At 54.5% G+C, this 17,219-nt stretch overlaps 1 protein-coding gene across 1 annotated transcript in view; it reads left to right on the top strand.

The window, feature by feature from the left end:
- The window catches only part of LOC133343038 (AF4/FMR2 family member 3-like), a 108,754-nt gene that overhangs the window by 81,241 nt on the left and 10,294 nt on the right, over window positions 1-17,219 (top strand). Inside the window, exons 8-16 of the mRNA XM_061552484.1 lie at window positions 7,616-8,096; window positions 9,086-10,684; window positions 11,524-11,663; window positions 11,964-12,321; window positions 12,796-12,926; window positions 14,485-14,548; window positions 15,296-15,432; window positions 16,020-16,091; window positions 16,930-17,023. Coding sequence (XP_061408468.1) covers window positions 7,616-8,096; window positions 9,086-10,684; window positions 11,524-11,663; window positions 11,964-12,321; window positions 12,796-12,926; window positions 14,485-14,548; window positions 15,296-15,432; window positions 16,020-16,091; window positions 16,930-17,023 — 3,076 coding nt within the window. The remainder of the gene's footprint in view (window positions 1-7,615; window positions 8,097-9,085; window positions 10,685-11,523; window positions 11,664-11,963; window positions 12,322-12,795; window positions 12,927-14,484; window positions 14,549-15,295; window positions 15,433-16,019; window positions 16,092-16,929; window positions 17,024-17,219) is intronic.

The following is a 17,219-nucleotide window of genomic DNA, read 5'->3' as shown; positions in this document are numbered from 1 at the left end:
TTATATTGCAATTTGGCCGTCATTCTCATGGCACGACTCGAATGCCTTTCCATTAGGAACGTCAGCAGCTAGCAGTGCATCACCCTGTGTTTAGAGAACAGTCGTAGAAGATTATGTTTACATATTACTTTTGAAGTCACTGCACTAGGTCCCTTTAGGCACACTAGGGGTTCAACTTTTGTTTTCCCTGTACAGAAGTCTTGATTCTACGCCGGTAAATCCAAATGATTAATTCTCGAAGCCAGAAATTTGGAAGATTAAGTGCATAACCAAATTTAACGTGATAGTTTGTGGTGCAGCCATTGGTGACTGGGCCAAGACCATCAAGGCACTGCACTTGAGAAACCCCGATCTGAGCCCGTGATCTCATCAGTGCTGACTCAGCTGAGTAATTTATATGAAGACTGCTGCACCACGTATTGCGCTTGCATGGGGTAGCTCTCTGATGCGTCTTCGAGTTGTCCCACTTGTTGTTCGGCTCGATGGTTCCTGAATAAGCTCCCAGCGTCTGGAGCGAAACTTGAGACATCGTGCCAAACAACACGCGGTACAGCCTGCGAGTCCATCGGAGAGATAAATATTCGTTTGATTTGAACGCACGCGCATTACGCACATACTTGCGTTGAGTACGTGCGAATGAGCGCTCGCACATGCACACGCGTGCTCGAGGTCACGGACACGCGCGCCCCCGTCGCTGGGGTGCTCCCCCCGATTTTGGCGAAGTCCGCTGTCGCCCTCGCCACCGCGCGTAACGCAACGGCGCGCGACGACGGTTCGTGCCCTGCGGAAAACATTTTGCCGTAGAATCTTCGAATTTCACGCGTTTTATTTCACAGCTATCGTATCATTCGTCTTTTTAAAATGTTTATTGCACTGTCAACAAAGAAGAAAAAAGCAGTTGTTTCTTTTTTTTTACGGTGCACCCAGCTTGTCAGGTTTGTCAGTATCCTGATTCACATCTCTGTTAGGAGTAAGTGATTGGTGTCGGGTGTCAGAAAAGGTAAAAGCTTTCTCTCCGCCAACAATTCCCCCCGGCTTTGCACTTCTGTCTGAGCCGCCGGGTTTTTGTGTTGTCTGTTACGCAACCCTCCAGGGCTGATCTCTGGGCTGTCCTTCAGCGGCATTGATGGAGGGGTAGGGGTGCTGTTGGGGGGGGGAGGTCCGGGCCCGGTGTGTCGGGTCACACACCTCCACTCAGGGGTCACATTATCTTTGCGCGATGTTGCTGTTTGTTTGCATAATTGCTTCGCTGAACTGACGGCATGGAGCGTTGGTGCTCAGAAACTGGACGGTCGATTTCACGGTAACGGGATCGCAGCGCAGAACGTAGGAACTGATACGCACAAATGTTAGCGTCAGCATCGTTCAGGGTTTGTAATTCTAGTGTTGAAACTTGCTTATGCAGCATGGTATATATGTGTGTGTACGTTGAACTTCTTTCCAAACCGTACGTAGCCAAACGTGCTAATCGGAGGTGCGGGGAAGGAAAACAAACTGAACACAAAATTATTGTGGCATAATTGATGATGAAAATAGCCACATGCCCTGTCAGTCTTGGGGGTTGTTTGTCCGTATTCTGTCACGTTGCGTCAGCGAGGCTTGGTGAAGGGAAGGGGGGTGGGGGTGGGTGCCAATAGGACCGATTCCGCTGTCGCTCGCCACGGAAGTTGTCTGTGGCCGGCAGTCGATGCAGGTCGCGTGGGTTTGCAGCGCAGGTCGCCAACCGCTCTGCCGCCACTCCAGGCAGCATTCCAAATACTTAATAAGAAAAAAATATTTTTTATGACAATTTGTGTTGCGATAATGCAGGGTGATTTTTTTTGTTGTTACTCACAGCCCCGAATATTTGTAGTTTTGGTTAAAGTGCCAAGTTCCCGGGGTATACTTTCACTCGCTGAATTAATGGCATCAAGGGTCAATTTGGTGCAATTTTTTTTTGACACGTCACATTAAGGAAAATTACGGCGAGACATTTGTAAAACAGTTTCCTCTAAAACACTCTCCGAAATGATTTCAATTATGGTAATAGAAAGCGGGCAGACTTGTCCTCAGTGGGTGCCAAGTTCCTGAACGCATTCCCGGTGATTTACGCATAGGGGGGGCGATTTTATGAGTGTGAAAATGGGGAAAGAGGAGCGGGCAACAGCTCCGTCGTTATTCTCAACGGCGCGCCTCCCAAGGGCAGTTTCACTCTGCGGTGGCACCGTGGGGGCACCGCGGGGTCACCGTGGGGTCATCACGGCACGGGTAGTGAGGATGGCGCAGTGCAGCGATGGTTTCTACGTCGGTGGAGCGTCAACTCTACGTGGTGGCTGCGGGGTGATGGGTCACTCGTTTCCCGAAGGAATTCTTCCGAGTGGCTGGTCTCCGTGAACGCCCGAGGGAAGCGTACGTTGCGGACTTTTGTCTTGTCTGTCTTGTGTGATGCCCAAATTATACTTCAAATTCTGCTGAGGTCAAGACATTTACTTTTATAACTCTTCATAGTCGTAGTAATAATAATAATTAACAGTTCCTTAGTCAGTCCACTGCTGGATGAAGGCCTCCCCATGCCATGTCAGTGTTGGGCTTCCTGGGTCGTTGAACATACTTCACCACGCTGGCCAATGTTGCTTGCTTGAAGGAGTGAGCCCAGAACCAGCTCAGATATTACGTCCCCGGTGTTAGCTGTTGCTGGGAATTGACCTCAGGTGTTCGGATTCTTATCGCAGTGTGCTGACCACTGCGCCACCTTTCCACACTTGTAACTCTTACAGTTGTAGCGATGTCATTTATTTGTCCAGGAAAGCCTCACTGAGATTTTAGGAGGGTCTTAATTTGGGGTGTTTGGCAAACTTGCTTTTTAAATGGTACTTTGCTTCCTGTGCGAGGGGATACTGCTCAAAGTCCCTTACAGACGGGCTCACGAACACCTCACTCGACTAATCACCTTGAAATCCCAAGTGGGCTTGGAAATTTCACAAATCTGCGTAAGCCACCAACCCTCGCCTCCGAAGGCCTTGGGTTGCAGGTGTACGCCACCACGCCAGGACCCACTTGCTGTACTGCCCAACTTGCCTGACCTTGCGTCGGAGGACGGAATGTAACATCACGGAACCTCTTCTGAAGTCTCGCTAATAGGCATCTTATCCACTTGGGGTTGCACACCTTTTGTTTGACATGCCCTGCGGAAAGTGTTTATCACGTGACAATCAAACAAACGTGTTTTAGTCCTCGGGCATGGAATTGGCAAGGTTCAGAATAACCTCCTCCAGTGGGCGGTGACTGGGGCGTAGAAAAGCCACGCGGCGCCGTCGATTTCTATGCTCACGACGCGCCGAGTTGTGCACGCATGAATCGATCATTTGGGATTTCCGCAAATTATATGCTCATGCTTAAAACGTAAAGGCTCAGCCCTGTAATTGCTTGCTCCTGTCACTGCTGGCGGTGTGGCCTGCACTAGAGGGAGCTCTAGAGAGCCCCTCTAAGAGGGTACTTTGGCCTACTCCTCCACGCTGACCTGACGTGTTCGGCAGCAGCGAGGCATCGCCACACTTTGCCCCACCTCACGCCACCTGCTGACTGATGGAATACTCCAACTTCAGTGCAAAAAAGTAACTCGTATGATATAACACGTTTTGGCCGTAAATTTGTTGGCAATCATTGGACGACCGAAGCAACACCATCAGCTGTGTATGCGCTGAGAACGCTTGGTTTAATCACGAGCAGCTGAGTCGTGGCTGCGAACCGAGTCCGAGTCCTCGCTGCTCTGACACTGCCATCCCTGAGCCGCACGGCCAAGTTGTATGTTTTGTTTTATTTGTAACTTTACTCGGGTACATCCACTGGTGCGCACATGCTCCTTGTGCAAGGCTATCTAGCGCGCTCACGAGAAGCACTGCTTTGTGTGGGTAATTAACGCGACTGGAACAATTTGACCTGGCCGGATATTTTGATAACCCGTGGTCGGATTTCAGTCGGGATATTAGGGTTAACACCGCCGATGTTTACGCGAGACATTGACACGGCGTCTTAAATGTAACAAGAGTTGATGATTCCACAGGGAAGGTGTCCTCCTGCGATGATATCCCCTATGAATGCACTTAGTGTCGCGTGACATTGGGTGCAGAGGTTGGACAGGCGACGACCGTTGCATTCCAGGTTGTTGCAGCGGCCGTGAAGCTTCCTGGTTTGGTAGCAGGGAGCAGTGCAGCGAAATCATTTGTTGTGCCCGACTTCTACGCTCCCACGTCCACCCGCTAGCGTATATGCTCCCCGCCTTCACCGTGGCTGCACCGACGAGCGGAGTGAGGTATGGTCAAATGACCACCACGACCAGCGTGGGTGTGGGGGCGGCCCTCATCCAGCAGTGGATTGACGGAGTGCTCTTTGTATGACACTCGCTGGCTTACTTTTCATCAGCAACATCGACAACAGTAAAACGATATATCGACACCAATATTATACATCAACAACAACAGCAGTATTATATCAACAACAACACCAACGATTTGACATACAAGAGCAAATTAATCTACCGATTGAGAAAAACTGCAGGGTTTTGAAAAAAGTATTAAGTGCAAAACAATGGTGTTGAATGAATAATAACACGTCTGTTATGGGATAACAAAAGACTGGAATGATTCTTCAAACATTGCAGTAGAATGAGACTGTTGGTAACAATAATTTACAGCGCTTTGTCAAGCCACTGCTGGATGAAAGCCTCCTCATGCCACGTTAGAGTCATGGTGCTTCTTGCCCATACTTCACCACGCTGGTGAGTCTGAGGTTTGATGAAGGGAGAGGCTCAGAGCCAGGTCACATATCACAGCGTCACCGACTTGAGCAATGGTCGGGAATGGAGAGCTAAGGTCACGAGGTTCATAGACCGGTGTGCAAACTGATGCACCACCGCTCCCTCCCACTGTTTGATAATTATAAATAATACGTGCTTTTAATGTTGCTCTGTCATCTGCGTTTGATATTCGACACACACGTGTGCGCTTAATACCATTTGTTTGTGAAACTACCAGAAATGTAATTTAGTTAGACAAACAGTGCCAATGCATTGGTTGATTTAACTATCATATTACATGAGTCATAAATTCCTGTGCAACTCGCACACACAATGCATCTGGGCGCAGAGCCTGAACTAACTCCTATAAACTGTGTTTACCAGTTGAGAATGTGTTTCATATTATAGCCATTGCTCTTAGTAACATAACGCAAGACACCAATGCAGCTTGGATTTGCAAAGCATCGAATTGCAACCGTGTCCTCAGGACGCTACGGAGTTTTAAGAGGAGGGATGGGTAATTGAGGATTCTATTTCGGTGGAGGAAGTGACCGTTAAGAAGTGTGGAGGCCGGAGAGGGAATTGAGATGGGCTTACAGTAGGCGTGTGTATCCAGACAATTCACGTCGAGTGTGGGAGAGAGGGCGGCAGTCACGGGCAGTGAAGAAGAGGGAAGGGCCTGAGCCTGAACTTGAACAGGGGTAGATTCTCAGCAGTGCGGACAGCTAGGGGAAGAGAATGTCAAACAAGCCGGGGCAGCAGCTGAAAAGGAGCGTCCTCCCATTGAGCGAAGGTTGACTGATAAGCGGAGGGCACACGAAGCAGAGGAGAGTAATTCACTCAGTCTGTCCGGCCATGAGATACTCATTCGTTCGCGTGCTGCACATGGCAATGCAGTGACAGACCGGTCTGCTTGACCCATCATCGCCTGTAGCGTGGCCGTATGGCTGAATAATAAACACTTCATTTGGCTGGAGGTGGCATTCATTTCCATGAATGGTCACACCGGAAAAACATTTTCTCCACCACCAAATGCATTCTGTTTGAATGTAATTCATGTTTTTATTTTTTTACAATGGAAAGTGGCCGTGGAGGCTGCCGTGATGTGTTAAGAGAGCCAACGTGTTGAGTTGACGATGATGGTGGTGGTCCAAAATGTGGTCGCTATTGACAGCACACACATGCAGACACAAAGATTCCCGCTGTAGCCTTTAGAGACTGTTGGTGCAAGTTTTGTTCGCGAGAGCAGCCGGGACACGAGGGAGTGGTGTGGCCAGCACCACACCCTCAGTTTCCCCAGTGCCGATGTTGACACACCACACCAGTTATTCATTTAAATCAACCAGGTCCAGTTCTAATATTCGCCACTGTTATTGCTATAAGTGGGAATCGAATTCGGGTTGCTGAGTTCAGAGGATGGTGCGCTAACCACTGCACCGCCGCTCCCCACAAAATGCAGCTTACACAGTTCGGCATACCCACAAACAGCGCTCGTGCACACACTCGAGCACAACACGCACGCAGCTTATGCTCATACACAGTGCGTACGCATATTACACAGAGCACACACACACACGCACAGCCCGAGGCGGCAAAACGAAGGGCCTGAATTTTGACACCAGCCGAGTGACGTTCTCTGCCGACAACAGGTGGCAGTCGGGGCAGGTGGCCCCGACCCCAGGTCACAGGCAGCGAAGTAGGTTCGCTTTAAAGCCACTCTGCTCACTTTCATGAAAAATTCAGCGTGTGTACGATTAATGTCAGCGTCGGAGTCAGGGCAGTTATTTGTTGTCAAAAAATGTTTGCTTCTTAAAAAAATAAGGGAGGTTTTTTTGTTGTTAAAAATGAAAATGTTGGAATCGCTTTATCGACGCGGTCGCGAGCAACTACACCGGCCTGTGGTCTCACGTGCTGCCCGCACCCGCGCCTGCTTGCCCACGTACGTGGGTGCTTTGGTGCATGCCCGCGTGCGTGGGAACGTGGGAGCGTGAGAGCGTGGATGCATGAGAGTTTGGATACGTGCGTGCGTGGGTGCGTGCGTGCGTGGGTGGGTGCGCGGGTGCGTGCGTGCGTGGGTGGGTGCGTGGGTGCGTGCGTGGGTGGGTGCGTGGGTGCGTGGGTGCATGCACTCGTGTGGCGAGGTACAAGCCGTGTTCATCCATCTGCCCGGGGCCTCTCTCCGTCGTGACCTGCTGAGCAGCACGGATCGCGCTATTCTAGGAGATTTACGCCGTGGCATGCGCATTCTATATTTGGGCGACCGCGCGCTTGCCCTGTTCCAATGCCTCCCCAACCACCCCCACCATGCAAATCGTCTGGTGCGTGGCGACCGAGTGCATTGGGTTTGCTGAGGGCGGGTGCTATCTGGCGTTTGTTAATGCGCCGATCGGATAGGGCGGGCGCGCTGCTTTGACGCAGCCTTATGAGGTCAGGAGACTCCTTGGGAGGCCCGTGATGGACGCAGCTGCCCCTATCGTCCGTGGCTTCCTTCGCGCTAAATCCCAAATCTGCATTTCCCGGCGAGAGAGCGGCCGCTTCACGCGGGGCCGGTCCCGCCCCGTGCCGCTCCGCACCGAAATCGAACGCTCGGGTGAACGTTTCCAGTCGCCGCGCGTTCCCACGTGTTGCAGCTCTGGCAGTTCATCTCGCGATCCCTCTCTCAGACAGTTTGTCTGCGCCGCGCTTAAGGTGCAACCACACACAGAGATGCGCGCGGGCGTGAGCCAAAGGACCTCGTGGGCTAAATGTTTTATGGTATTGATTTTAGTTGTTTTTTTTTTTACGAGACACATTCACTGTCTCGCTTTTCGTCCCCCGTTCCCCCCCCCCCCCCCCCCCCAGTGCTGTTTGCGAGCTCGCCCTGCCGTGCCGCAGCTCCCGAGGGCCCGTGGTCGACCCGGCGGGCTCCGGCCCGAATCCGGCCCCGGGGGGCCTGCGCTGGGACGGGGAGCAGAGCAGAGGGGAGGGGCGGAGTGAAGGGAGGGGGGAGGGCAGGGGGGATGGCGGCGGCGGAGGCGGCGGCGGTGGCGGCGGTGGCGGCGGCAATGGAGGCGGCGGCGGCTTCAGACAGGAAGGAGGGAGGGGGGGCGCGGGCCGGCACGCGGCCGCGGGAGCCGGCGGGGGCCACACGGGAGGATGTTCGAGCGAGACGGGGAACAGCAGCGAGTCCGACAACAGCGGCTCGGCCTCCGAGTCGGGGTCGGGCAGCGCCAGCAGCTCCAGCGAAAGCGACGACGAGGACGACGAGGATGACGACGACGAAGAAGAGGAGGAGGAGGAGGAGAGAGGAGCAGAGGTCAACCCGGGCCGCGTCTCCCCCGAGGTGAGTCGGAAAAGCAAGTCCTGGCCGCCTGGTAGGCCAGCAGAATGGCCGACACGGCAGAGGCCTCTCACGCGGCACGAATCGCCTGCCGCGGCGTCTGTCTTGCGATTCATCAAGCGGCCGAGAGAAGATTCGGCAAGATGAGAGAGATTCCATCCGCTGGCGGTGCTTTGACTTATTGTTGATTGGTATCCTATTTAGTTTTGGTACGCGCGAATGCCAAGTCTTATTATTTCCAGACACTCGTGATGTTGCTGCGAGCGGGTAATATTGAGTGCCTCGTCTGAATCCGCCTGTGCCCCCCCCACCAACCCCATCCCAATGCTAAAGCACGCCCATCCCCTTGGGCCAATGAGCATAAATTTAGATGGTACAGTATTTTACGCAGGTTCACAATGAGAGGGACACTAGTGAATGTCGTCCATTTATAGCTACGTCGGGTGGAAGCGGTGGGCGTAGCACTTCGAATCCGACGACCCGCGTGTGATCTGGCCGTGGCCATCGGCGATCGCCAGTGACGTCACAACTGGCCGTCCCCAAGCTGCGTGGAACCAACGTGGTTAACTACGGTCAGGAAAAGAACCCCCCGTGATCCAACACGGTGTTGGGAGGCCTTTATCCATCCAGCGGTGGATGATTAAAAAGCTCTAATAAATTTGACAGATAATCATTTGCTGTAATTGTCTGGCCGTCAGTGAGTGACGTCTCAGCTGACGGTGTGACATCCCGGATGACGGTGTGACATCTCAGCTGATGGTGTGATGTCACAGCTGATGGTGTGATGTCACAGCTGATGGTGTGACGTCCCGGATGACGGTGTGATGTCACAGCTGATGGTGTGATGTCACAGCTGACGGTGTGATGTCACAGCTGACGGTGTGATGTCACAGCTGATGGTGTGATGTCTCGGCTGTCATAGCGACATCCCGGATGACGGTGTGACGTCACAGCTGATGGTGTGACGTTTCGGATTCCCCTGTTGCATGCAGCCGGATCCCCCTCTCCGCAACAAGTGGCAGCTGCAGCCGTACCTGAACAAGGTGACGCCGCTGGGCGGAGGCCGCGGGTCCCCGGACTCGCCGTGCGGCCTGCTGGGCTCCCTGACGCCGGCACTGGTGCTGCTGCCCAACCTGAGCCAAGGGCAGCTGAAAGGGCAGGTCCAGCAGACCTCGGGGCAGCAGCAGCAGCAGCAGCCGCAGCCGCAGCCGCTAGCCCGCACGCCGCCGGTGGCGACCGTGTCGGTGGCGTCCGAGCCGGAGCGTCCCAGCGCCGGCGAGCCGACCGTAGAGATCAGGACTCAGCGGCAGTGCCAGGTGGAGGCGGAGGCGGTGCCGTTGCCGGTGTCGACGCCCGCGCCGCACAGGATGACGGGGCAGAAGCAGCCGAGGAGCAGCGTGGACAGAGGGGGAGCGACCGCCGGCGTGGAGGTCGGGCCGCCCAAGGAGATGACAATGCCCAGGAACGGTCTGCTGGTTCACTCGGACACGCCGTCGGGTTCCGGCTCCGGCGGGGTTTTTTCCAAAACGGAGCCCCCGCGCGGAGCGTGGAAAAAGCCAAAACTTGTACAGCCGCCCAGCGAGCCAGCGACGAGGGGGAGGCCCCGGGGTGTGGGCCGGGGGAAAGGCGCCGCCAGGAAGGAGCCCAAACCAATGTCCCGCCCGGCGGTGTCCGACAAGGACCGGAAGCGGCAACGGGCCAACGGCAAAGTGGCACCGATTTCTGTCGAGTTCGTCCACTCCACTTCCTGTTCCTCGGATTCAGACTCGGACTCGGATAGTGACAGCCCCGCAGCAAAAGCGCGGTCGCCTCCCTACTGCGAGCTGCCCGGAAGCGAGACCAAACCTGCGGGCCCTGGCCGGAGACCCGCTGGCACGGTGACTATCGAGCCGAAGATCGAGCTCTTCATGTCCCCGATCCCGACGATGGAGACAGCGCCGCTCTCGCCGCTGCGCGATTCCAGAAGGGGCAGGACCGTCCACGCGCGGACGAGAGACAGCGAGCGGAGAGGCAGCGAGAGCAGCGATTTCCTCTCTCCTCTCCGCGACGGCGAGCTGCTGCTCTCCCCGCTGCGCGACAGCGACGGGAACGGCCGGCTCGCGCCCGACTCCGGCGCCGGCCGGAACGCCAACACCCGCTCCCCGTGGCGACAGAGGCCCCGGCGAGAGAGCGAGACGAGCAGCGGGCCGCTCTCCCCGCCGCTCGACTGCGACGGCGCCGAGCAGCGGGGGCGCGCGCACTCCTCCGGCCGAGGCAGCGACCGCGAAACGGAGCGCCCGCCGGCGCCGCACGCCGGCGGGGTCCGTTCTCCGCGGCCCGCGTACGAAGGCCGGCGCAGCGCGTCGCCGACCCCGGCGGGTGCCGGCGACGGCGGGACCGCGACGTCGTTGGATTTGCCGGAGCCGGCCGGCACGCTCCTGGTGCGAGTTGACCTCTCGCTGCTGACGCACGTGCCCGGGCGCGGGCGGTCGCGCGAGCGGGGTGGGGACGCCGGACGCCGCTCGCAGAGGGACGGTTCCTCCTCCGCTGACAAAGCGGCGCTGCCTGTGCCGCCGGCGACGTTGGTGGTGGCGGAGAAGAGGAGGCACGAGGTGAGGCATCGGGCCACGTGGTGGCGTTTGTCATCCAATAGATCCGGGGGTCTTCCTCGCATTCCTTTTGCTTCTCCCACACCCTGTTTGACGGATGTTGGATAACGCCCCCCTCGGCGCGTCACTTGTCCAAACACATTGTAGCTTCCTTCTTTTCGCTTTTATCAACATCTGTCCATCGTGCTATCACACTTTTTCTGTGATTTCGGTTGGAACCGATACGTTTGTGTGGTGAATCGGCTCTTTTGCTCCGACGAATTAGTCAGCATAAGCTAATGTGGTGTATGTGCGGGTAATCGCGTGCCTCCTGTAAGGCTACAACGTTAATGCTATATTCCTTTAGGTTTCTGGCCCGGAGGTCAGATTTAGGGCTTTTGAGCGTTGGGTCACTCGGAAGACCTCGTCCCATCCATTTCTGGCGCCTCTCAGGGCCTTGTTTTGGTGTTTAGTTCCTCTGTTTTCGAATTGACGACGTCCATTTTGCTGAGATGACAGTGTGAGTCACGTTGAAGGCGACACAAAAATGCGTGACAGGTGGCCCACCACAAGGAGCTCGGGCTACGGTGATCTACTTTGCAACCCAAACTGTGGACCATAGAGTCAACCGCTGTAGTCTGTGCTCCTGCAGCGGAGTAAGAGGGATAAACAAAACAAAACAACTACGCAAACTCTCCGCTGATGCCCTCTCGCTGTGGCCAGCAGACCTCGACATTGCCATTCAGCTCCCGACCCCACGTTGCCGCCGTCGTAGACGCCGGCAGCGGGGAACGTACTGGCGCGAAGGTGGCCTGCGTGTTTTTCGCCCTACGAGCCCTGCGCCTGCGTCTTGTGGCCGTCAGTCGGACAGGTCGACGAGCCGGGAGAGCCGCGGCGGCGACGGCAAGAAACCCCGCACGGACAAAGACTCCACGTCGAACCAGCACGGCGCCGTCAACGGAGCGCCGCCCGATCGCCACAAGCACCCGCTCTCCAGCAGGCAGTACGTCTCCCGACCGGCACCTTCGCGGTGCGCTGCCCGTGCCGGGGGGAGGGAGAGCGATCGCATGTCGTTGTCGCCGCATGCGAGAGTAACCGATCCTCGCACGCACGATTCGACGCGTGTATCGTGACCGTAATGACATGTTTCTTGGAGTGCAAATCATTGTAACAACCGAATTGGCGCGTCGTGTGACTCTGCCATGAATGCGGTGTGTGGCTGACAGGCGAGTGCACGCAATCGCCGCTCTCTCTGCAAGTTAACGGAGTGAATCTTGACGACTGTCGCGCGTCTCCCACCCAGGTCCTCCAAGTCGCTTGACAAGAAGCGGCACACCACCTCTGCCATGACCACCTCCTCCTCCACCTCCTCCTCTTTCTCGACCGGCCACTCCTCCTTCCGGTCGCCTAAATCCGGCCACCCCGACGCGGCCCCGCGGCACAACGGAGCGAGCTGGCGCGCCAACGCTGCCGTCGGCGTCAAGCGGCCTGGGAGCTCGCCGCCGCCCGTTGCCGGGGCTACTCAGGTTGCCGCGGTGACGGTTAATGGGGCGTGGCCGCAGGGACCGAGCATCCAGGTGGACCGGCCCGGAGTGGCCTCCAGGCAGCAGCAGCAGCAGGAGGCCCCCAGCAAACCGCCCGTCAGACCCGGCGGCCGCAGGGTGAGACCGTTAACTCATGAGACTCACCTTCTTCTTTTGTATGGCAAGGTGAAATTAGCAACATGTACGTTTGTATGTTGAACTTATTTTGCACTGGACGTAGCCAACCACGCAAATCGGAGGTGCGGGGGAAGGACAACAAACTAAACACAACATTTTTTTGTAAATAAATTCAATCTAGGTGTGCACAGCTCCCAGTCCTAATATCAGAAGAAAGAGCGTTCCAGATGGCCACAAAAGTGCATCTGAAATAGGGCAATGCAATGACCGTCTTTGTTTGATGGCTAGCCAAACGCCACTGCGAGGATGACCGGAGTTTGCGCGATGGTTCATGCTCCTTGCTCCTTGTTATTATACCGATGAAAATACAGCGAAGCATTCCCTTGTAGCACGATTCTCATCGCAGATGCGACGAGTGCTGCTCGGACGAGCGCGAGCGCGAGCGCCGTGACCTCTCCCCTTGTCTCTGCCCAGGTCTCACTCGAGAGCTCTGCCGCCGAACCGTGTCAGAGGAGCGACCTCTGCAGCGTGGCCTCCGAGCCCTGGCCAACGCTGCCCAACGGCCACGGCGACCCGAAGAGGCCGCTTCTCAACCACGACGAAAAGTAAGGGCAGGACCGCACAACTCCAGGAAGAGTTCTCCGTGCCCTGTGCCTACCCATAAATCTCTTGTTTTTAATTTCTTCTTCATTTGCCCTGCTATGTGACTTTACCGAAAGAACCAAGAATATGAATCCCTGCAGTCACGAAAGCTTTCAATCGAAAAATCTCACCGAGTGTCAAGACTCTTTCTCAAAGAGGGTCCTGCTGTCTTAGAATGTTTGGCCAATTCCATCCATCATTGGTTATGGCAACGGTGCATGCCCACAATTTCACGTTCGTACCGCTGCTGGCGGATGGACGTGCATGAGAAGGAACGCTACGAAGCACCCTCCAGAGGATATTTGGCCTACTCTTCCACGCTGGCCAGACACTTGATCCCACCGCACACGACCGGCCGATGGACTGCGATGTGCTCATTTGTACTGCTGCACAGACAGAGGTGTGGGGATGTTTGAGAAACGTATCCATTGTTTCAACTGCCGCGCCGGGAGATCCAGCGTGCTAACTGTTTACACACCGCAGCAAGATTTTCCGCGGTGAGTAACTAGCGGTGGTCACCAAGCCAAGCAATTTCCGGACTCGGCACTGATTCGCTTATGGGGTCTCATGAGCTCTGGTGTATTCAGGATGATTTGTTCAATAGGCTCTCTCCACATAGCCTCAACTAAATCCAAATAACATGTATTAGTCATGAACTGGTTTCCAAACTTGAAAATCCCCTGACGGGTGCCAATGTCTCCCTGCACGTTGCGTCACTGCCGTATGTGGGCGAACTGAGTTATTGTTGTTGTTTTGATGTTTCACTTGACACAGGTTCGTGAGCTGAGGCTTCTGTTTACCAGCGATGTCTTGTCAAGTCTGTTTCATACACAAATGGATTCAGTCACAAGTGCACGCTCCCGGCCGTTTTCCTGCAGCCCTTGATATTGAGAGGGTTTGCTGCTGTTGCTGCTGCTGCTTTGATTGTCTTTGTTTAAAAGAAAACCCCTGATGAGTTGACAGATGACTGAATAGGTTTTTTCAACATCAATATTCCTATTTTTCAAGGCCATCGTGTTGTCATATGTTTGCTTGTTTTGCCCTCTTTCACATTTAATAACTGCGCGTGAAAGTCAGCCTTTTGGTCGGTCTGTCTCTGCCCGTTCACGTTACCCTGCACACTCAGACCATCACCTCTCTTGGGTCAATAAAATGAGTACCACTTTGTGGGAAGTCAGCGGCGCTCATTCCAGTTGGCTGATTGACACACCGGGCCGGCCCACTATCGAGTGGTCATGGCAACGTGGTATGTGACTTTGGTGTGATTACTTAAAATGTTAGCGAAGAACGTTGTGCTCTGGGTTATTGAAGTTTATTATTCTTATTATTGGGTGGCTTGTTTACCCCGACTCTTTTTTCAGGAAGATCCTGCCAAGTTTTTTCAGTAGGGGGCAATGTTGCTGTTTGTAATCCCAATTGAGCAATTTGCAAGTCATTAGTTGGCACAAGTGAGGCACAAGTGTTACCACTGCGCCACCCTGCCCCACTACAGCTGTCTGCTTTTTGCCTCCCCGCCCTCAGGCCAAGGTCACCTGACTACCACATGCTCGAAGCCAAGAGGCTGAAGCACAGGGCTGACAACATGGTGAGTGCGGGTCCGACACGCATGGCGCTTATTCACCCGCGCAGTTCTCCGCACGCCGATACCTCCTGCACGCAGCGTAGACTCTTGAGTCTGTGATATCTGCCTCTTCTATTTATTCGGTTGTTGCCAGAAAAATATGACACGGACAGAAATTTGCTTTGTGTGTGTTTGCCTGGCATTAGGGGTAGACATGTAACCATTCCATAGAGTAGTGATTTTATTGATTCCCATGGTATAGGGTCACAATTTGTTTAAATTTCTATTTTAGTCCTGTTTGTCACGTTTTGATGGTATAGTTTTGTGTTTTTATTTGTATTCATACATTTTTTTTCGTTCCTCGATCCTAAATGTAACCTTAGGGCATTATTTGCGTATAATTTGCATACGGTTTTAACGATCGATTCTCATACGAACAGGCTGAATGACGTCTCTTGTTCTCTCTTGTTCGTTCTATTAACCTCATCATACATTATCATTGGATAGAAGAGTAGGCCAAATACCCTATAGAGGAGCTCTCTGTAGTAGAGGACCTCCCACCCACAACAGAATAAGCAGGACATTGCAGGGCTGCACCTTTACCTTTTCATACATGAGCACGTAACTTTGCCTTAAATCCCAAGTAATCGGTTCTTGCGCGCAATTCGACGCGTGTCAAGCGAGCGTAGGAATCCGTGGCAACGCTTCGTTATCACCACCCCCCGTTGCCCTCCCCGCCGCCCTCTCCGCCGCCCCTCCCCGTTGCGACAGATGGAGAAGTTCGGCAAGGCCATCAACTACGCGGACGCGGCACTCTCGTTCATTGAGTGCGGCATCGCGATGGAGCGGGACCCGCTGGAGGCCAAGTCGCCTTACTCCATGTTCTCCGAGACCCTGGAGCTCATCAAGTGAGTCGTCTGCAGCGTCTCCTTGTCAGCCGGAAATTCACGATGCTGGTGGGGCATGGCTCTCGCCGGTGTGTTTCCGAGTTGTACCGTGTCTTCTTCGGCACGACGCCCGACGTTTCCGCCCCCACCCTTGCGGTGGGATTTAATTCCCCGCATCTCGGGCGTCGTGCCAAACAATGCACGGTACAGCCTAGACACACATCGGCGAGCTGGACAGCACAACCCGCGAAAATCTACGCATGGCGGGGTTGTTTCGCTCGTCCGTTGTGTGTCTTCTGGGTGGGAGTTAGTGACACAGATATTCATCACTGTCAAGATGTCATCATTATAAATTGTGTTTCCATTGCATCATCGTCATCACATCATCACACCTCCATTGTCATCGTAATCCTTTTTTTTCATCACACCAATCATAAAACAATTCGGAGCATCTTAGCCAAGCTGAAATATTGAGCCAGCCTTGAAAGCCGAGGATTAGTTGTAATATGGACACCAATACCAGCACACAGACAGAGGCTTACTTCAGCGAATGACATCGCCGTGACTGTACCCTGACTGCCGCCCTGCTCCCCGTGCCGCCCCCGCAGGTACACTATGAGGCTCAGGAGTCACCTGGCACCAGACGCTACCTCCGCTGATCGGAAACTTGCTGCCATCTGGTAAGGCATTGGTGATAAACTCAATTACATGAATGTGAAATATTTTATGAATAAACCCCCGATGGTCGAGATTCACGATAGTGGCAGCCAAAGGGGAGCCCACGGCCCATCGTGTGTTCATGAGAGACAGATTGTTGCATCGTAGGGCCGTGAGAGATGGCAATGGCTTGGGGAGTCGTCCTCCAGCAGTGGATATATAATGGCTGAAGACGATGTGAGAAAACGCTCAGCAGCGGGGTTCATTTGCGGTTTTCCTTCATGTGGCCACACTCTTTAAGAATGCCTGCCGGTGCCACCGCCGTTCAGTTTCACGAGCTGCGCCAATGCGTGGTTAATCGCACGTTCAGAAAGCCCCAGTCAGTGCAAGAGGTGGCTCAGAGGTCAGAGCACTGAGCTGGCACGGCTGAGTTTGCTGGATTCAAACCCAAGTAGCAGCCTGTCATTAAACCAGGGATTCTAGAGTGCAGCAAGGTAATGATTTCAACTCCTTCACCAAATATTAGCTCTGAGAATGTACTTGTCACGTGACAAACATTCCCCTCAGGAGCAGAGCCCGTGGGGAAATGCTACCACCTCCTGTGTGGACCAGAGGATACTACTGAAGGGACTTTCAGAGGCAGCTCTGTGATAATTGCTTCTGTGGGGCGTTCTCTAAACATGAAGGATTGCACTGCCCCGCGAGAGGTTTGAATGGATACTCCCGTTTCATGAAAGAGACGCAAAGCAAAGTGTTATTGCAAAGGCTGACACCACGGCACTGGGGCAACACGAACCGCGGTGCCACCGAAGGATCCCGGGAGCGATCAGAGTGTCACCCTGCCGTTTGTTTTCTCCGCAGTTTCCGCTGTCAGACGCTGCTGTACATCCGCCTTTTCCGCTTCAAGAAAGACAGCGCCATGAAGTACGCCCGGGCGCTCACCGACCACTTCAAGGTGCAGCCCGTGCGCTTGTTTGTTGGCGGGCGTTGCGAACGTGAGCGTGCGCCGCCATCGCCGCCGCCAGTTGCTCATAGACCAATCTTGCGGAGCGGCGTTGCTCGTGAGTGGCGGCGGGGCTAACGAGTGTCGTTGTGCATGCATTGCTAGATTGAGATGGGGGTAGGCCTCACACGCCTGCGCGCAGTTGCGA

Source organism: Lethenteron reissneri, chromosome 16 (genome assembly GCF_015708825.2).
Source record: "Lethenteron reissneri isolate LAM-NWPU_2019-01 chromosome 16, ASM1570882v1, whole genome shotgun sequence".
NCBI lineage: Eukaryota > Metazoa > Chordata > Hyperoartia > Petromyzontiformes > Petromyzontidae > Lethenteron > Lethenteron reissneri.
Note: the sequence above shows the minus strand (reverse complement) of the source record. Positions and strands in the feature narration are given on the sequence as shown.